The following is a 22,335-nucleotide window of genomic DNA, read 5'->3' as shown; positions in this document are numbered from 1 at the left end:
TGTGATAATTATGGTTTGAACTCGCTGCGAGTTCAAACATAGTTTAGGAGGCATTAATCATGCCTCCTGTCCTAAACTATCACTTCCGAAAAACTGCTGTTTACACAAAGCAGTTTTTCACGAGAAACTTTTCACTGCCTGTCTGCAAGCTGCGCATTCAATGATAATTATATATTGATGAGTAGGCCCCTTAATAGCAGCTTAATGATCACAGAGAATTGAAGAATAAAAATAATAGGTTCAGAGGTGCCGTTTGGGTGGACGGTGTTAATAATGTACCAGGGCTCTGGCCTCCAAAGTAGGCTAAGCCACGCACCCATATGGCTTGGAAGACCCCCTAAAGCCGGGAACCAGCCTTTCTCATGCCGGTCCTAAATAGCTTGTACAGTTTGCAATATAATTTCCATGCCACAGCCACACAAGTGCTCAGACATACAAGGGCCAAGTTTATAGAGAGCAATTTTACCTACCTTTATATTTTTGGACCATAAAAGAGATCCTACACAGACAAGGGGAGAACATACACATAACCTTACATTTTTTTTCCGTTTTCCTCTATCTATATTTCAGGTCACATCTGAAATGGCTAAACAAATTGTAATTAATATTGTGAGGAGGACAGCTTTAAGTTCAATGTTTGAATCAGATTTCAATTCTGCAGAGGTAAGAGAAATATCTTTTCTTCTTTAGGTTATTGGTTATTAGAACAAAGTTATTTTATAGTGTTATAATAGGAAAATTCAGTTCAGTCACAAAGATCAAAGTGACTCAGCTACACACTGTGTAGGCAGTCATTTTGTGTGTAGGACCAATATATTGATGTCATTAGTTTCTTGGGATCCCAATTAATTACTAGGCTGTCTTCTCAACAAAACACTGGAACATTAATGAAAACTATTTTTCAGGAACACTGTGGTGTTTCCCACAGCAACCAATCAGATTGTAGCTGTCATTTTTGTATTGCAGATTTAGAAAATGAAAGAAAACCTCTAACTGGCTGCAATGGGAAACACCATAGTTTTCTTCTGCCCTATTTTCATAAATGTGTACTACTGGTCAAATGTTTTAGAACACCCCAGTTTTTATTGAAACTCAAGCAATTCAAGTCCAGGGAATAACCTGAAATACAAAAGGTAAGTGCTAAACTAATAGAGATGTAAAGAAAAGAGGCTTGCCTGGGCAACGAAGCACTGCTATTGGCCTACTAAAGACTGAAAGAAGGGCTAAGCTTGTTTAATATGTTTTGCTCTTACAAGCATTGCCATTTTATATTCTGACTTAAACAAGCAGTGGCTTTTACAAGCCGACTTTGTGACATCAATAGGTTTATTTCTGCAGCGTTGGGTTGTAAAACCCAGCATTTCTGATTGTGTTTATGCCGATATTTACAACAGTAATGCTTTTACTAGCAAGTCCTGGCAAGTAAAAACATTGCCCTTTTCAATATCGGACATAAACATGATCAGAAGCGCTGGGTTTTAGAACCCGACGCTTTCTAAATGAACTCCCAATTATCAAACAGGGAAGAGGAAGGGTGATGGTCTGGGGCTCTTTTGTTTTATCCTTTAGGCTATATCAGAACTACTTTAGAGAAAAGACAAGATGTAGGCATCAAATCACGGAATGACCTGCAAATTCTCCAGACTTAGGGGCCGATTCAGACACTAAGCCACGTTTGCTCGCTATGGGCGATTGTCGCCCGTCTGCGCATGCTTATGCAGCAAAATACGCGTGAGCGAACCAGTCTGTGTGATGGAGAAGTGCTCACTCGAAGCCCGCAGACAGGCCGCTCCTTTGAGTGACAGATAGTGCCATTTGTGGGTGGTAACAGGGAAAGGTCTGGAAAAACGGGGAAGTGGATGTGCGAACGCAGGCGTGTCTGAGTGTCAAAATGGCATTCTTTGGGCGTGCATAATTAGCACAAGCCTCACAGAGTATAATAGTAGTTATGAGATGCAAGCCTCACAGAGTATAATAGTAGTTGTGAGATGCAAGTCTCACAGAGTATAATAGTAGTTGGGAGATGCAAGCCTCACACAGTATAATAGTAGTTGGGAGATGCAAGCCTCACACAGTATAATAGTAGTTGTGAGATGCAAGCCTCACAGAGTATAATAGTAGTTGGGAGATGTAAGCCTCACAGAGTATAATAGTAGTTGGGAGATGCAAGCCTCACACAGTAGAATAGTAGTTGTGAGATGCAAGCCTCACAGAGTATAATAGTAGTTGGGAGATGTAAGCCTCACACAGTATAATAGTAGTTGGGAGATGCAAGCCTCACACAGTATAATAGTAGTTGGGAGATGCAAGTCTCACAGAGTATAATAGTAGTTGGGAGATGCAAGCCTCACACAGTATAATAGTAGTTGGGAGATGCAAGTCTCACAGAGTATAATAGTAGTTGGGAGATGCAAGCCTCACACAGTATAATAGTAGTTGGGAGATGCAAGTCTCACACAGTATAATAGTAGTTGGGAGATGCAAGTCTCACACAGTATAATAGTAGTTGGGAGATGCAAGTCTCACAGAGTATAATAGTAGTTGGGAGATGCAAGCCTCACAGAGTATAATAGTAGTTGGGAGATGCAAGTCTCACACAGTATAATAGTAGTTGGGAGATGCAAGTCTCACACAGTATAATAGTAGTTGGGAGATGCAAGTCTCACAGAGTATAATAGTAGTTGGGAGACGTAAGTCTCACACAGTATAATAGTAGTTGGGAGATGCAAGTCTCACACAGTATAATAGTAGTTGGGAGATGCAAGCCTCACAGAGTATAATAGTAGTTGGGAGACGTAAGTCTCACACAGTATAATAGTAGTTGGGAGATGCAAGTCTCACAGAGTATAATAGTAGTTGGGAGATGCAAGCCTCACACAGTATAATAGTAGTTGGGAGATGCAAGTCTCACACAGTATAATAGTAGTTGGGAGATGCAAGCCTCACACAGTATAATAGTAGTTGTGAGATGCAAGTCTCACACAGTATAATAGTAGTTGGGAGATGCAAGCCTCACACAGTATAATAGTAGTTGGGAGATGCAAGTCTCACAGAGTATAATAGTAGTTGGGAGATGTAAGCCTCACACAGTATAATAGTAGTTGGGAGACGTAAGCCTCACACAGTATAATAGTAGTTGGGAGATGCAAGCCTCACACAGTAGAATAGTAGTTGTGAGATGTAAGCCTCACACAGTATAATAGTAGTTGTGAGACGTAAGCCTCACACAGTATAATAGTAGTTGGGAGACGTAAGCCTCACAGAGTATAATAGTAGTTGGGAGACGTAAGCCTCACACAGTATAATAGTAGTTGGGAGATGCAAGCCTCACAGAGTATAATAGTAGTTGTGAGATGCAAGCCTCACACAGTAGAATAGTAGTTGTGAGATGCAAGCCTCACACAGTAGAATAGTAGTTGGGAGATGCAAGCCTCACAGAGTATAATAGTAGTTGTGAGATGCAAGCCTCACACAGTAGAATAGTAGTTGTGAGATGCAAGCCTCACACAGTAGAATAGTAGTTGTGAGATGCAAGCCTCACACAGTAGAATAGTAGTTGGGAGATGCAAGCCTCACACAGTAGAATAGTAGTTGTGAGATGCAAGCCTCACACAGTAGAATAGTAGTTGGGAGATGCAAGCCTCACACAGTAGAATAGTAGTTGTGAGATGCAAGCCTCACACAGTAGAATAGTAGTTGGGAGATGCAAGCCTCACACAGTAGAATAGTAGTTGTGAGATGCAAGCCTCACACAGTATAATAGTAGTTGGGAGACGTAAGCCTCACACAGTATAATAGTAGTTGGGAGATGCAAGCCTCACACAGTATAATAGTAGTTGGGAGACGTAAGCCTCACACAGTATAATAGTAGTTGGGAGATGCAAGCCTCACAGAGTATAATAGTAGTTGGGAGATGCAAGCCTCACAGAGTATAATAGTAGGTGGGAGATGCAAGCCTCACACAGTATAATAGTAGTTGGGAGATGCAAGCCTCACACAGTATAATAGTAGTTGGGAGACGTAAGCCTCACACAGTATAATAGTAGTTGGGAGATGCAAGTCTCACAGAGTATAATAGTAGTTGGGAGATGCAAGCCTCACAGAGTATAATAGTAGTTGGGAGACGTAAGCCTCACAGAGTATAATAGTAGTTGGGAGATGCAAGCCTCACACAGTAGAATAGTAGTTGTGAGATGCAAGCCTCACACAGTATAATAGTAGTTGGGAGATGCAAGCCTCACAGAGTATAATAGTAGGTGGGAGATGCAAGCCTCACAGAGTATAATAGTAGTTGGGAGACGTAAGTCTCACAGAGTATAATAGTAGTTGGGAGATGCAAGCCTCACAGAGTATAATAGTAGTTGGGAGATGCAAGCCTCACAGAGTATAATAGTAGTTGGGAGATGCAAGCCTCACACAGTAGAATAGTAGTTGTGAGATGCAAGCCTCACACAGTAGAATAGTAGTTGTGAGATGTAAGCCTCACACAGTATAATAGTAGTTGGGAGACGTAAGCCTCACAGAGTATAATAGTAGTTGGGAGACGTAAGCCTCACACAGTATAATAGTAGTTGGGAGATGCAAGTCTCACACAGTATAATAGTAGTTGGGAGACGTAAGCCTCACACAGTATAATAGTAGTTGGGAGATGCAAGCCTCACACAGTAGAATAGTAGTTGTGAGATGCAAGCCTCACACAGTAGAATAGTAGTTGTGAGATGTAAGCCTCACACAGTAGAATAGTAGTTGTGAGATGTAAGCCTCACACAGTATAATAGTAGTTGGGAGACGTAAGCCTCACACAGTATAATAGTAGTTGGGAGACGTAAGCCTCACACAGTATAATAGTAGTTGGGAGACGCAAGCCTCACAGAGTATAATAGTAGTTGGGAGATGCAAGCCTCACAGAGTATAATAGTAGGTGGGAGATGCAAGTCTCACAGAGTATAATAGTAGTTGGGAGATGCAAGCCTCACAGAGTATAATAGTAGTTGGGAGATGCAAGCCTCACAGAGTATAATAGTAGTTGTGAGATGCAAGCCTCACACAGTAGAATAGTAGTTGTGAGATGCAAGCCTCACACAGTATAATAGTAGTTGGGAGACGCAAGCCTCACACAGTAGAATAGTAGTTGGGAGATGCAAGTCTCACACAGTATAATAGTAGTTGGGAGACGTAAGCCTCACACAGTATAATAGTAGTTGGGAGATGCAAGCCTCACACAGTAGAATAGTAGTTGTGAGATGCAAGCCTCACACAGTAGAATAGTAGTTGTGAGATGTAAGCCTCACACAGTATAATAGTAGTTGGGAGACGTAAGCCTCACAGAGTATAATAGTAGTTGGGAGACGTAAGCCTCACACAGTATAATAGTAGTTGGGAGACGCAAGCCTCACAGAGTATAATAGTAGTTGGGAGATGCAAGCCTCACACAGTAGAATAGTAGTTGTGAGATGCAAGCCTCACACAGTATAATAGTAGTTGTGAGATGCAAGCCTCACACAGTAGAATAGTAGTTGGGAGACGCAAGCCTCACACAGTATAATAGTAGTTGGGAGACGTAAGCCTCACACAGTATAATAGTAGTTGGGAGATGCAAGCCTCAGACAGTATAATAGTAGTTGGGAGATGCAAGCCTCACACAGTATAATAGTAGTTGGGAGATGCAAGCCTCACAGAGTATAATAGTAGTTGGGAGATGCAAGCCTCACAGAGTATAATAGTAGTTGGGAGATGTAAGCCTCACAGAGTATAATAGTAGGTGGGAGACGCAAGCCTCACACAGTATAATAGTAGTTGGGAGACGCAAGCCTCACACAGTATAATAGTAGTTGGGAGACGTAAGCCTCACACAGTATAATAGTAGTTGGGAGATGCAAGTCTCACAGAGTATAATAGTAGTTGGGAGATGCAAGCCTCACAGAGTATAATAGTAGTTGGGAGATGCAAGCCTCACACAGTAGAATAGTAGTTGGGAGATGCAAGCCTCACACAGTATAATAGTAGTTGGGAGACGTAAGCCTCACACAGTATAATAGTAGTTGGGAGATGCAAGTCTCACAGAGTATAATAGTAGTTGGGAGATGCAAGCCTCACAGAGTATAATAGTAGTTGGGAGATGCAAGCCTCACACAGTAGAATAGTAGTTGGGAGATGCAAGCCTCACACAGTATAATAGTAGTTGGGAGACGCAAGCCTCACACAGTAGAATAGTAGTTGGGAGATGCAAGTCTCACACAGTATAATAGTAGTTGGGAGACGTAAGCCTCACACAGTATAATAGTAGTTGGGAGACGTAAGTCTCACACAGTATAATAGTAGTTGGGAGATGCAAGTCTCACAGAGTATAATAGTAGTTGGGAGATGCAAGCCTCACACAGTATAATAGTAGTTGGGAGACGTAAGCCTCACACAGTATAATAGTAGTTGGGAGACGCAAGCCTCACAGAGTATAATAGTAGTTGGGAGATGCAAGCCTCACAGAGTATAATAGTAGTTGGGAGATGCAAGCCTCACACAGTATAATAGTAGTTGTGAGATGTAAGCCTCACACAGTATAATAGTAGTTGTGAGATGCAAGCCTCACACAGTAGAATAGTAGTTGGGAGACGCAAGCCTCACACAGTATAATAGTAGTTGGGAGATGCAAGCCTCACACAGTATAATAGTAGTTGTGAGATGCAAGCCTCACACAGTATAATAGTAGTTGGGAGATGCAAGCCTCACAGAGTATAATAGTAGTTGGGAGATGCAAGCCTCACAGAGTATAATAGTAGGTGGGAGATGTAAGCCTCACACAGTATAATAGTAGTTGGGAGATGTAAGCCTCACACAGTATAATAGTAGTTGGGAGATGCAAGTCTCACAGAGTATAATAGTAGTTGGGAGATGCAAGCCTCACAGAGTATAATAGTAGTTGCGAGACGCAAGCCTCACACAGTAGAATAGTAGTTGCGAGATGTAAGCCTCACACAGTATAATAGTAGTTGGGAGACGTAAGCCTCACACAGTATAATAGTAGTTGGGAGACGTAAGCCTCACACAGTATAATAGTAGTTGGGAGACGTAAGCCTCACACAGTATAATAGTAGTTGGGAGACGTAAGCCTCACAGAGTATAATAGTAGTTGGGAGATGCAAGCCTCACACAGTATAATAGTAGTTGGGAGATGCAAGCCTCACAGAGTATAATAGTAGTTGGGAGATGCAAGCCTCACAGAGTATAATAGTAGTTGGGAGATGTAAGCCTCACACAGTAGAATAGTAGTTGGGAGATGTAAGCCTCACAGTGTATAATAGTAGAGGAACTCATGCCAGGTAACTTCAGATTTCTCAGAAGCTTACCAATGGTGACCATTCCTTCCTCTGATGTTGTAACATGCCAGAAAATACGGCAACCACAGACTCATTTGAAAGAGACTCCATAAAAGTTCATCTCTGGTAACTGCATGTGATCACCGGAGAACAATCCTGCACTGCAGAAATCATTATGAAGTCCAGTAATGGGGGAATATTTTCCCTACCTTGTCTTCTATAAATTCAGGGGACACTTATAAGAAATGGGGGAGTCGCCTCTTAGTGGTTATTGACTGGTGATTACCTGTTATTTATGACCAGACAATATAAAACTGCACTGCAGAAACACTAGTAAAGCTGACATATGGGAGATGGCACTTAACCAGCATGATCTCAACCATCCTGGCACATACACATTTGGGGGCACTTTCATTAGAGTGATGAGAGTCACATGTTTCAGACAATGGGCAGGATGTATCCCGTCGCCATTTGCATGCATACCGGCGTTGGTAATGCCAGTATGCATGACCAGCACCACAAAGGACCTCTCTCTCGGTAAGAGCAGCCCTTTGCGATGGAGGGACATCTCGGTCTATTACCCAGAAGCCTTTCTGTTTTTCTTCCGTGCATGTGCAAAAAGACGCATGCGCCGTGGGGGGTGCTGGGAGGGATCCAATTGGAAGATGGCATTACCCACCACAACCAAGCCCCAGCATGCATCGTATTCTGGGCTTGGTGCATATGAGAAATATGAAATACAGTCATACCCACATTTTGGGGGTTTAACCGCAATTCTTAGGTTCTCTGCATGCCGCCCAATGTGCCCCCTTAGTAGTTATTGTCTGGTGAACTAACACTTTAGGACTTTGGAGACCTGGTGCTGGTGGTAATGGCAAGGTGTACTGATCTGCTTGTATGGACGAGATTTAAAGATAATAACATGATATATGTGCATTTTCTAGCACAGGGGTCAGGGAACTTTTTTACCTTTTACCCCAAAAATATATTTAGATACGCCAACGTTACCCCCTTGATTTGAAGGAAGGAAATCATATAGTAGTGACCCTTTATAATGCCCCTGTAGTAGTGCCCCCATAGTTATGCCCTTGTAGTAGTGCCTCTGTAGTTATGCCCCATATAATGCCCCTGTAGTAGTGCCCCCATAGTTATGCCCCTGTAGTAGTGCCCCATATAGTGCCCCTGTAGAAAAAAAAAACACTTACCTTAATCCCCGCTCCTGCATCTGCCGCCATTCTGTCCGCCCGGCTGCTCCTCTGTACTAGGGAGAGACATCATGACGTCTCTCCCAGAGTGCGCATGGGGAGATCCGGAAGCTGGAGTTCAAAAGAGAACTCCAGCCACCGGCTAACGCGGCGCTGCATGGAAGGAGCCGGGCGCCACTGGTAATAACATCTCAGCGGGCGTCCGGCTTAGAGCCTCCCTGCGGCGCCGGGCTGGAGGTCACTGGCGCCGCACCCGGGGCCAGTGACCTCCATTCCTGGGGGTAATAGACGGACAGTCGGGCATGCAATGATTAATATGCATTCCCGGCTGTCCGTCCATTACCCCCAGGAATTTAATTTTTACCCCATTTGGGGTAATTTACCCCTGTTCCCCGACCAGTGGTCTAGCAGCAACATGTGTCACAGGGCATTCTGGAGCCTGGTCCTCCATGAGTTTTAATTTATTAAAAAGGATACCATCAATCAAAATGTATTTTAAGGTCTTTTCATTATTATTTCATTTTCTTTTGGAAAACAAAAACCTTAAACCACTTATATTAAGGCGCTGTCACAGGCAAGGAGTAAGCTACCTGTTCACTGCAATAAGTGTGACCTTATCCCATTATCCTGGTGTACTGTGTGGCTGACTATGAGTCGGACGCATCCGTGGCCACACCTGCTTACTATCTTATGGTAACGCGAGCATCCGGCCGCCTGTGACAATTATTATCTAGGATTCATCAGCCCGTCCACTGTTTTTCTGTCCGCAGCCGCCGTCATTAGTATTGGGACTTACACGAACTTCATGGTAGGTGCAAAAGATCCGTCAGAAGCAGGTGCCCCATCTGCGCCCTCACTGCGACCTATACCCCACACTGCTAACAAATACAGATTTTAGGTAAAGAGTAATCTATCTGCACTCTCAGTCTCCGTCCATGTGCATAGACATGGCGCAGAGTATGCGCAGATTGCTCTCTATGTCACATGCGCAGTTTGCGGATATCCTGGCTCCGACTCAGGATCTGGCCCAGGATCTGCAGATAGTTTACTTTAAACTTTCATAGGAACTTTGCAACCTGATGCCAGTCTATAAATGTGCGACCCCCTGTTATAACCATGTGCAAGAGGAGTCTGAACAAAAAGGAAGCCATTCATTTTGACTAACGATGAAACAAAAATATGAGTTGCTGCATCCACCACTTGTCTTGCAATGACTTTGACATTTGTAAATGCTTTTTAAATAAAACATAATACTAATGTTTACAATTTCTACTTTCTTTCAGGTTCAAGAGTATTTGAAGAACTCCAATCCTTTACATTTCTAAAAAAAAAAAATGTATATTAAATGAACATAATATTATCTTTTATTTATATGGAGACTACACTTTGGGGAGTTACAGTGGATACAATGCAATGTACATCAATAAACACTGGTTACCTCACACTCATTTTGTAGGTAGGACATCTGCGGAACCAATGATTCTGTGGATATCTTGCCATTTGTATATTGTATTTAAGGCCTGATTCAGCTTGGATCGCAGTTGCTAATACACACGCAATCGGGCGATTGTTGCATTCTGCGCCTGTGTATGCATCGCAGTGCGCAAACTAGCTATTGCGATCGTACTGCAATCGCAGAGGCTACGCAGACCCCTCGCAGATTGATAGACAGGAAGCGCCGTTTGTGGGTGGTGACGGGGGGGTGGTCGGGGGAAACGCAGACGTGCCAGTGCGTTCGCACGCCGTTGCAGGGGCATGCATAAATTATCCACTGCGATACCTTACGCAGTGTGAGGTCTCATAGCGTGTGTGGTTGTTAGCAATTTCTGAGTAAGGTCAGGGCTTGTGCAAGTGTGCCTGAGGCTGCGATGGTACTCAATGTTACCGATGGTTTCGCTATTCTGCTAAGCATACGGATGTGTGTATGGTAAAGTGGGCGTCCTTATGTTGTGCTGAGTTTGCATTGTGATCGCAATGGATTAGTATGCTATCACAGTTGAACTGTGTGCGTACGCAATATATAGCGATCCGTAGTGAATCAGGCCCCTAGTCCACTATAACTCCCCAAAGTTATACACATTGGGTAACTACAAAGTACAGAACGTGAGATGCTAAATAACCAAAAACAACTAATTGTTTATCTTACCCACAAGTGTACAAGACGAAGCAGGCATCTTGGGCACACTACATAGGTTACATAGTGGGGTAAGCTGTACATGGAGGTGTCATCCATAATGGGGAGATACAAGAAATGATATGTAATTACTGGAAAACTGATATGCTGTGGGGAAATACAAAACTTAACAGATACCTGAAAGATACAATCAGGGAAGGGGGGGCAGTGGAGGGGGAGGTTGGAAAGTTCATATTGTGGAAGGAAGGATTGATGTTTGTCAGGCTTGGCAATAAAATAGCTAGGGCAAATGGGAGGGTACCAGTCCAAGCTGGGAAATAAATTTGAGCAAGCTGCAATGTAGAGGTGCAGAAGATGTGGAGGCCATGGTGCTGTGTGGAGGATTGGGAGTAGCAGGGGCCTTGTTGGTGAGTGTAGACCCGTACTATGTGTCTGTAGAGCCAGATGTAATACAGTTGATTGAGTGTGGATATTAAGACCTATACTCACATGGGAGATGCAGGCAATTGGATAGAGGCCACTGATGTAGTGATCATAGGGCAGATGCAGGGATGCTTGGTGTAGGCCACTTCATGGAGAGAGCAGACTACCCAACGTTAGAGTAGGAAGCACATGATAATTGGCTATGGACCCACCACTGGCAGAGTCTGAAAGTAATATATTACTTTTGGGAGAATAAGCTTGTTGATAGCACTGCATTTACTCTACTCATCTATGATTTTATCTGGATTAGGGAGAGCCATTTGTTGTTGTGTTAAGGTCGGTAGAATATCATGATCGAATAGTGATTTGTAATAATTACAGTCCAAACTTCCACTGCCTGGCAGCTTTGTTGAGTACCATTTTGATTATGTACTAGGGGCCTGATTCAGAGATGGACGCTAATGCTCCCCTTTAGAATGTAAGCTTTTATGAGCAGGCCTTCTACCCTCTTACTCCCCACTAGGGCACCTAGCACTTGGTTGCTTAAGCTCTGTTGCTTATTTGGGTGTTATGATCACCAGTGTAGTGATGTATATTATCCATATCCTTGTCCTGCTTTGCATTGTATTGTATTTTACTGTAAGTCACTTATTTGCTTATGTGCTCTGTAAGGCGCTGTGGAACACTTGTAGTGCCATATAAATAAACGATAATAATAATACGATCGCAGCTGCGTTTTTATATGCAACACAGCTGCAAAGATTTGCTAATGTTTGCAAAGATCACCTGAGCATAAAGACGCCCACTGCTGCCTTCTTACCTGGGTGCGACGACGCATACCTGTGTAAATATCGGTTTCATCAACGCACATCGGCAGCCATCTTGCCCTTGTGACAGGTCTGACGAACCACAGACTCTGGAGCTCTCTTATCATGCAGAGGGCTCTCATGCTGCGTATGCAATTGCAGTGGCTAATTTATGCACGCCCATGTAACTGCGTTCAAACTGACAGACACGTCTGCGTTTTTCAGACCACCCCCCATCACCACCTCCAAGCGCTGACAACCTGTCACTCACTCTGCAATGGATTCCACTGTGTGTCCGTAGTCGCAATGCGATTACTGCGCACGAGTAGTGCGGCGTATACGCACGTGCGATGGCAAACAATCACTCGATCTGCGTGCATAATCACCATTGCGTCCATCTCTGAATCAGGCCCTATTATTCAATTTCCCAGCCTCAAGCGAGGTATGTATAGCAGGAATGTCCAACACAAAGTTTTCCTTGTGGCCACAGTGTGAATCCTATATTGCCATGATATTCTGTCTAAGGCACATTCCACATTTAGAGGCAAAATGACATATGGGATTTTCTTTGAGTTAATAATTTTGATCAGGTCTGCAGCTACTTTATTATCTCCTATGTGATGTCCCGGTATAAACAAATGCCACTTGGCAAATGGTACCAAAAAAATTAATATTAGGCGATTAGCTAAAATTTTAGCCTGTATTTTGATATTGTTAGTTAGAAGCAAGATAGGTCTATCACCTGCAACTACTATCCGGGCTTATGATATAGTTATACGGAAATGATTATCCTGGGGGGCAGCATTGAATAGAGAGTGGAAGTGAGGGATCAAAATATTGGAGAATGTTTCAGCTAAAGCATTACAGCCACAAGTTTCACCAGGCTACATTCTATTAATATACCCAATTGAAAGTTATTTAAAGCCATCATACAATTCATTTACCACCACCTTCACAAAGATTTCCTTAGTTGAATGCATTAGTTGGACTAGTAATAAAAGTAAGGCATCTTATCCTCTGAACACAGACCTCTAAGGATGTTTTTATATCATGGATCCCAGGACTACTAACCATGCATCAATTGGTCATTGGACTTGTTCATCACGGTTTCTATAGTTTACATGGTGACTCTTTTATCTGGCCAGGAGATGCTGGAAGGGGAGGCCCATATAGGCAATGCATGGGAAGTATGGCCCTGAATCATGTTTTATGGCATTGTGCAGTTGGACAGGATCATGATGGCACGTTTCATGGTACTACTTCCTCTGTACCTGCCACCTCCTGCTCTAGCCTAGAGCTCCTGGCCTGCCCACCTCTCTGGGAGATAGGTAGATATGGGAGGCCGTTCTATAGTCTTGGGAGTTTGGGAGAGTTTGCTGTTCATATAGGCAGCAGTGTGGTTTATGCATTTTACTCTGACCGGTGGTTTATAATGCCATCAATGTTCCATTTAGAATCAGCATCAGTAAATTCTATTAAAGTGTTTTTCTGACTGGGCCATATTTGTGCATCTCTTTGTATAAATGCCAAATGGTGTATTTTGTATGTGCTGATTTTGAAGGAAATCCCACATTTCGGAACACTGCACAGTATATGACATCCTTCAGGCAGCTGGGCTGTTAATTCTGTAAATTCTGCTCTCTGGAACTTCCCGTGAACAGATACATGAATGCCGGGGTCACCAAAAGGTCTAACGAGTGCTGAATTGCAGCATCATTACACTAATTTAAAACATATGATGCTAAAATATAGGAGTTGCTCAGCCAAGACTGGTGGGTTTTCCGACACGCTGCAATTCATTTGTGAAATACAAGATACAGGTATGTACTGAAAGTAGAAATCACATATATACCATATTTATCAACACTATTGGCAATGAATGCCCAGTTTTCTGATCTGATTTATACTTGATTTACAATATATATAGCTTTTAAATTAAGCAAAAAAGAAAAACATTTTACAAGGTGATAATATTTCAGAACTGATGAAGGTATTTAATTTTTGATAAAATGTGCTTTTTAGATAGAGACAGAGCACCAATAATAAATTCACTATGGTTCTGGATTTTGTTGTTTCAATTCAAATTGTGAAAATAACCACAGGAACTTTTACTCAATGAGACAAGTCTAGTAAATATGTAGTACTAGTAACTATTGGGGGTGACTATGCTTAACATAAGTTTGAAAAATCATTTCAGGGAGATTGTTTAAGCAAGACATATGCATGTGACACTGAGAACTGAGGGGTGGAGAGGGAGGGGGTGGTACTGATTACCTGGACCCAGGCTTTTTGGAGGAGCCCGGCAGAGGTCATGGGTTAGCTGCTGAGGGGGACAAATGCTGGAGGGGGCGTGGCAATGACTCCCAGATTTGGACACGCCCCTCCAGTACTGGGGGCCCGCACAGCTCTTAGAGGCCGTGACTGAGAAGAGAGCATACTGCTCCGCCTGTCATAAATCTGACTTATGTCCAGCTGTAAATGACACAGATGGGCAATGTCTGCTCTTTAGTCCATGAACCCACTAATGCTTGGCCATAGATCCCCTACAATATAGCATACACCTCCTTTAATGAGACACACATGCCCTGTAATGGAAAACACATCTCCAATGAAAGAGTACACTTCCTTGGGCCCAAATCACCTGTATATTCACCACACAAGATGTAATGGAGAGCAGTGGCCATTTTCTGGTAGCACACCTCTTTATTCTTGACCCCAGTTTTTCCTCCATGGTGTGCAGAGAGTGATGATATCACTGTATTGCGCACACCCAGTTCTGCCTGTCAGGCCACTTCCTGGGCCCATGGCATGAGTACAATAACAAAAAAAGTGGTTTTAATATTGAAACTGCTATTCCTGTAGATTTAGAAATAATAATAATAACTTAAGGTGCATATCCACTACACGAGAGTGGAACAACTGTATGATTACAACATTGTAATCATTCAATCGGTCATCATCCTGTGCAGTGGATAATGTGCCCATACTGAACGATATGTCATTCAGTGCAGGCACCCTCCCTCATCCCCGAACCTGCACAACCTTACGATCATGTCAGCTTGGCCTGCATGTTCAGGAGATGACAAATGCCGAAAACAACCAGCGGGACGCGCATCGCTGGTCAATGCCGACATTTTTCTGCACGATTAATGAGCAACTGAACGATAACGATGTTGTGATCGTTTAATCGCTCATTTTTGTCGTGTAGTGGATATGCTCCTTAAGTGATTCCACTGAGTGCTGTCATTTAACTACACAGTAGAGTAACAAGCAGCTTTATTGACTGGAAGCACTGGAACGCTGTCTGAACAATGAAAAATATTGTGGCTTTCACAAGAAACTGTTGTGGTTTCACTGTATCCTAGATTTTATTCTACAAGAGTTTAGTGGTTTTATTGAATGTAATTGTCGGGCTTCCTCTCCAGAGGTTCCCTGCAGTAGTAGCGTGATACAATGTCAGGGAGATATTAGTGTGAAAGTGATCACTTCCCTGATAATGTGGAGGGACCTTGGGCTACCAATCAAACAGGAAGGGAGGAGAAGGTTTTATAAGGGTAATATTACCTATTATTGTGAGTATGGGAACATTAACATATTTGTCTTACATTAAGCACATCTGAAATAAATGTGTCTGATTACTTTTATTAATAGTTATATGGGCATTTAATGTATGTTATAGTAGTGGGCTTTAGAAAGTGGTATACATTTAAGAAGACAAGAGAGATTCAGTATATTCTGGACCATTTTCTTGTATATTCTTTCTAACCAATACCAAAAAATGGTTGCTATCTAATGTGCACCCAGGGTGACTGTGCTGTCCTGTGTGTACCCAGGTGACTGTGCTGTCCTGTGTGTATCCAGGGTGACTGTGCTGTCCTGTGCTGTTTTGTGTGTATCTAGGGTGACTGTGCTGTTTTGTGTGTATCCAGGTGACTGTGCTGTCCTGTGTGTACCCAGGGTGGCTGTGCTGTCCTGTGTGACTGTGTACCCAGATGAAGGTAGGCACCTTGAAAAAGTCCAATTTTCTGGATGAAACGCATTGGGCCACGCCCCTTTTTATACAAAGAACTTAGTTCTACTACGTGTGCATTGCACTTATTGGGACTTCCTCAATTACTACTTATTATTTGTTGTATAGACTCCTGTGAGTCTTACCATTTTTTACTATGGAATAAATGTATCTCCAATCATATTGGGGTTCATAGTCTTCCTTATATTATACATTATACCCCTCTCTCCATCACAACCTCTTTGAGCACCGGGACAAGTGATACCAGCAGGAACACACCAATCCATTTGGTAAGTAAATCCATCACTTACCTACCTGCATTATCGTGTATACCCTGTTCCTGATACTGTGCCTATATTTACGTTTGAGGTGGAAAGGAGAGAGAAGAGGTGACGTTTAAAGCAGAACACCCATCCTACAGATTTAAGACAGACATTTATGTATTTTGAGACTGCGTTGTATAAGAGCACACATCCCACAGATTTATTAAGACACTTATTTGGGACCCCTCATATTTGGATTCCTGAAAGAACTGACTTAATATTGTGGTCATAATTATAGACATCTCCCGATCAGGGAAAGGAACACATTTTCTGAGACATTACTGGTTACTGTTTTGGGAACATCCCACCCCACAGACTGACATTAAGGAACTTTTTGATCCCCGTCACACACCATCCAGATAGTGTAATCCAGAGCGCACCACCAAAGTGGTTTATAATTTATGTGTACCCAGGGTGACTGTGCTGTCCTGTGTGTACCCAGGATGACTGTGCTGTCTTGTGTGTATCCAGGGTGACTTTGCTGTCCTGTGTGTACCCAGGGTGGCTGTGCTGTCCTTTGTGACTGTGTTGTCTTGTGTGTATCCAGGGTGACTTTGCTGTCCTGTGTGATTGTATACCCATGATGACTGTGCTGTCCTGCTGTGTGTACCCAGGATGACTGTGCTGTCTTGTGTGTATCCAGGGTGACTTTGCTGTCCTGTGTGTACCCAGGGTGGCTGTGCTGTCCTTTGTGACTGTGTTGTCTTGTGTGTATCCAGGGTGACTTTGCTGTCCTGTGTGACTGTATACCCAGGATGACATGTTCTGTCCTGTGTATACCCAGGATGATTGTGCTGTACTTTGTGACTGTGTTGTCCTGTGTGTACCCAGGATGACTGTGCTGTCCTGTGTGACTGTATACCCAGGATGACTGTACTGTCCTGTATATACCCAGGATGACTGAGCTGTCCTGTGTGTACCCAGGATGACTGTGCTGTCCTGTGTGACTGTATACCCAGAATGAGTGTACTGTCCTGTATATACCCAGGATGACTGAGCTGTCCTGTGTGTACATAGAGTGACTGTGCTGCATAGTTGCCTACCTTTAATTTCCCCTCCCTGGAAGATGTCTGGGGAAGAGAAGCAAATGAGCTGTGACGGGGCGGGGCCTGACGGTTTGAGTCATTAAGCCCCACCCCCATAGTGATAAATATCAGTGATTGGCGCACATTTACATAGGAGGTGGGGCTAAAAGACGCGATTCATGAAGAATCTCATTATTAAGCCCCGCCCCCTACACGCCATAGAAATTCTGCCCACTTCACTAGGAAGTGGACAGAATGCGGGAGAAGTGCCTACCCTTCCGGGGGTGTGGGGGGTTACCCGAAAAATCGAGAGCCTCCCGCGAAAACCGGGAGGGTAGGCATGTATGCTGTGCTGTCCTGTGTGTACCCAGGATCAGGGCCGTAGCTAGGGTAGTGCGGCCGGTGCCATTGCACAGGGCACCACAGGTCAGGGGACGCTGTTTGGGCCTGTCAAATTTATGTTTATTATCATTCTCACTTGTAACTTCCTCTTATTTCATCCCCAGCATCTCCTGCCCTCCCCTATCTCTTCCCTGGCCCTTCCCCATGAGACCATTCCCCTTTTTTGCATGCATTATATCCCTTTGAAAAATGAGGGGGGCACCAATGCTCTTTCTGGCACAGGGCACCAAAAAGTCTAGTTACGGCTCTGCCCAGGATGACTGTGCTGTACTTTGTGTACATAGAGTGACTGTGTTGTCCTGTGTGTACCCCGGATGACTGTGCTGTACTTTGTGTACATAGAGTGACTGTGCTGTCCTGTGTGTACCCAGGATGACTGTGCTGTACTCAGGACCGTCTTTTTCATTGGGCTTGTTGGGCAGTTGCCCAAGGGCCCGAAGATTCAAGGGGCCCGCCAGCCCCCTTCAGCCCTGGCCTGCTAGTAAATGTGTGTTGTTTTTTTTTAAAGCACTGTGTATATTGATTCAACCCCCGGGTGACGAGCGATACCAACCCTCCCCCCCTTGCCCGTCACCAGCACCAGACCTGGGCGGAGCTGCTACATCTTGCGCACAAAGTCAAGCAGACGTCTACAGTAGACGTCTGCTTGACTTCATGCGCAAGATGCAGCAGCTCCGCCCAGGCCAGCTGCTGCTGGCTCCGCCTCATTGTGCCGCTCAGCCGCTGCTTGCCGCGTAAAGTCCGACTGTCTCTCTGGTGCCGGAGTCGGCCTGGTGGTGAGGTCACTGGAGCAGGTTCGAGGATCCATCGACGTCCCAGGGTCTGGTCTCAGCTTCATCTCAGGAGTCAGTAGACAGGTCAGGAGACTCCTCTTAAGTCTTAATATGCATGGGATGATGGGGGAGGGGGATGGGAATGCAACCACCTACCAGCTTACTATGAAAATTTCATGAGTCATGACTAGCACATTTTTGATAATGTAATGTAACATACATTTACATTATCAAAAATGTCCTAATAGTCATAGTCATCATGAGCCATACTTATGGGTGGGGTCCCCATAATGGGGTGGTGTGAAATCAAACCCACTTTACTATCCAAAATTGTATAACTCCAGTGATAAATGAGAATGCCTCAGTGATAGATGAGAATGCCTTCACAATCTGGATCTGTATGTTTATACATTGTTATACAGGTGGTACATTCAGACTCATGGGACACCTGGACGCACATCATGCAGTCATCAACGTTTCAGTTTAATAATCTTTGTCAGGATACCTGTTATCCAGTAACTGAATTGAAACGTTGATAACCGCATGATGTGGGTCTAATAGGTGTCGGTCGCATCAAACAAGTCCTGTAAATGCCGCCTTTCACATTACCTGTATCTTTTTTGTATAAAATATATACTGTGTTTATATATATATATATATATATATATATATATAGTCCAATAAGCCCGGCACTCCAAAGGTTAATGGTTATTGACCTGCTGCGGTGCACATCCAGGGAGATAAATCCCTTATACAAATGGTGATCGGAAGGAGGCACTCTGCAGACTTTCATCAGAATAAAACAATGTCCTTTATTCCATTCCTACGGCGTTTCGGGGTTACCCCCCGTCTTCAGGGACAAGCAATGTCCCTGAAGACGGGGGGTAACCCCGAAACGCCATAGGAATGGAATAAAGGACATTGTTTTATTCTGATGAAAGTCTGCAGAGTGCCTCCTTCCGATCACCATATATATATATATATATATATATATATATATATATATATATATATACATACACAGTCAGGTCCATAAATATTGGGACATTGACAGAATTTTCAGATTTTGTCCTCTATTCACCACCACAAAGGTTTTGAAATGAAACAAACAAGATGTGCTTTAACTGCAGACTTTCAGATTTAATTTGAGGGTAATTACATCCAAATCGGGTGAACGGTGTAGGAATTACAACAGTTTCAATATGTGCCTCCCACTTTTTAAGGGGCCCAAAGTAATGGGACTGTTAACTCAAAAGCTATTTAATGGACAGGTGTGGGCTATTCCCTCGTTATTTCATTATCAATTAAACAGGTAAAAGGTCTGGAGTTGATTCTAGGTGTGACATTTGCATTTGGAATCAGTTGCTGTCAACTCTCAATATGAGATCCAAAGAGCTGTCACTATCAGTGAAGCAAGCCATCATTAGGCTGAAAAATCAAAACAAACCCATCTGAGAGATAGCAAAAACATTAGGTGTGGCCAAATCAACTGTTTGGAACATTCTTAAAAAGAAAGAACGCATCGGAGAGCTCAGCAACACCAAAAGACCCGGAAGACCACGGAAAACAACTGAAAGAATTATTTCCCTGGTGAAGAAAAACCCCTTCACAACAGTTGACCAAATCAAGAACACTCTCCAGGAGGTAGATGTATATGTGTCAAAGTCAACAATCAAGAGAAGACTTCACAAGAGTGAATATATAGAGGGTTCACCACAAGATGCAAAACATTAGTGAGCCACAAAAACAGGAAGACCAGTTTAGAGTTTGCCAAACAACATCTAAAAAAGCCATTACAGTTCTGGAACAACATCCTATTGACAGATGAGACAAAGATCAACTTGTACCAGAGTGATGGGAAGAGAAGAGAAGGAACTGCTCATGATCCAAAATATACCACCTCATCAGTGAAGCATGGTGGTGGTAGTGTCATGGCGTGGGCATGTATGGCTGCCAATGGAACTGGTTCGCTTGTATTTATTGATGATGTGACTGCTGACAAAAGCAGCAGAATGAATTCTGAAGTGTTTCGGGCAATATCATATGCTCATATTCAGTCAAATGCTTCAGTACTCATTGGACGGCTCTTCACAGTGCAGATGGACAATGACCCGAAGCATACTGCAAAAGCAACCAAATAGTTTTTTAAGGCTAAAAAGTGGAATGTTATGCAATGGCGAAGTCAATCCCCTGACCTGAATCCGATTGAGCATGCATTTCACTTGATGAAGACAAAACTGAAGGGAAAATGCCCCAAGAACAAGCAGGACCTGAAGACATTTGCAGTAGAGGCCTGGCAGAGCATTACCAGGGATGAAACCCAGCGTCTGGTGATGTCTATGCATTCCAGACTTCAGGCTGTAATTGCCTGCAAAGGATTTGCAACAAAGTATTAAAAAGTGAAAGTTAGATTTAGGATTGTTTAGTTTGTCCCATTACTTTTGGCCCCTTAAAAAGTGGGAGGCACATATAGAAACCGTTGTAATTCCTACACCGTTCACCTGATTTGGATGTAATTACCCTCAAATTAAATCTGAAAGTCTGCAGTTAAATCACATCTTGTTTGTTTAATTTCAAAGCCATTGTGGTGGTGAATAGAACGTCATGGGAACGCCTCCGTCTGGGCTGCCACGCCCCCGGCACGCCCACCAATGGGGGCGTGCTGTCAATCACCATCGACAACACGCCCCCTTTGGTGCGAGACCCATAACGACGGCTTGGCTGGCATTATTCGGGTCTCGTGCATGCGCACTTGGGCAACATCGACCCGCTTGCGAGCGCTCAGCGCTCGCGAGCGGGTCTGAATCAGGCCCTGTATTTCAAGACCTTTGTATTGTTGTTCTGAACCTGATGGCTGTACATCACCTGAGAATGAATGCCTCTGATCGTATGTTGTGTCCTAAATATAGGTGCAAGTATGTTCATGCATAGTGAGTCAGTTGCAATGGCGTCACAAAGGAGTGCAGGCTGCACCGGGTAACACTATCTGAGGGGGTAACACCAAAATAGCTCTGCAGTGAGAAGCAGGGGAGATGCTGGGGGCTGCCACACTGCAGCCACACTGCAGTGAGAAGCAGGGGAGAGGCTGGGGGCTGCCCAGCAGCTTCTGCTGACCTCAGTAAGCCTGGCTTACACAGCGGAGCAGTACAGCAGCTACTAGGCATCCCCCTGCCTCTAAGCCCATTGAGTGGCACACATGAGTGGGCGTGGCTTCGCTGCACGAGGCTGTGCCTCTGGTGCGTGAGAGCTTGGATCCCGGACCACCGCACCAGGTGTCACTAAGGTAAGTGAAGCGGCTGGTCAGTTCTGCACCATGACACAATTCTTATGTCATGCAAATGCACTTACATGAGTCTCTACATCATCCTCTATATTATGTAGGGCCTTATACAGTACAGTATGTCTTGGTTTTTCAAGTTCAGTCAGCATTTCTCCATCAAAACATTTAACTGAGGGTGCTTCATTTCTAACTGTAAATTCACGCAAACTAAGCCAAGCTGTCGCTCCGGGTCTCGCACCAAAGGGGGCGTGCTGTCGATGATGAGTGACAGCACGCCCCCTTTGGTGGGAGTGCCGGGGCGTGGCTGCCAGACGGAGGCTTTCCCATGGGAACGCCTACCGTCTGGTCGGTCCCACTGACATAGAGCCAAAATCACTGATAGAGCCAAAATCACTCCAGGGCTTGCAGCAGCGAGACCCTACCACAGGGTCTCATCGCAAGCCCGTTGGTCGCGATGGTCTTGACCATCGCGACCATCATCATGGACGCTCGCATAAGCTGTGGGTGGTAACCCACAGCTATGCAAGCGTCCAAACGGCCGCTCCAAATTTAACTAGAACGGCCCTGAATCAGGGCCTCAGAGTGTCCAGAGAAGCCCAATATGGTTGGTAAATGGGAAAGATATCACACAATTCAAGCTGT

The 22,335-nt window shown here is 44.0% G+C and overlaps 1 protein-coding gene across 2 annotated transcripts in view; it reads left to right on the top strand.

Moving 5' to 3' along the window:
• Positions 1-13,366, top strand: part of LOC148521372 (uncharacterized) — an 85,194-nt gene extending 71,828 nt beyond the window's left edge. For both annotated transcript variants that reach the window (XM_088475284.1, XM_088475285.1), the window contains exons 10-11: positions 571-663; positions 9,802-13,366. In XM_088475284.1, the coding sequence (XP_088331410.1) occupies positions 571-663; positions 9,802-9,843 (135 nt within the window). In that variant the 3' untranslated portion in view covers positions 9,844-13,366. The remainder of the gene's footprint in view (positions 1-570; positions 664-9,801) is intronic.
• Positions 13,367-22,335: the final 8,969 nt, after the last annotated feature.

This window comes from Taudactylus pleione, unplaced genomic scaffold (genome assembly GCF_031769625.1).
Source record: "Taudactylus pleione unplaced genomic scaffold, aTauple2 ptg000169l, whole genome shotgun sequence".
Lineage (NCBI taxonomy): Eukaryota > Metazoa > Chordata > Amphibia > Anura > Myobatrachidae > Taudactylus > Taudactylus pleione.
Note: the sequence above shows the minus strand (reverse complement) of the source record. Positions and strands in the feature narration are given on the sequence as shown.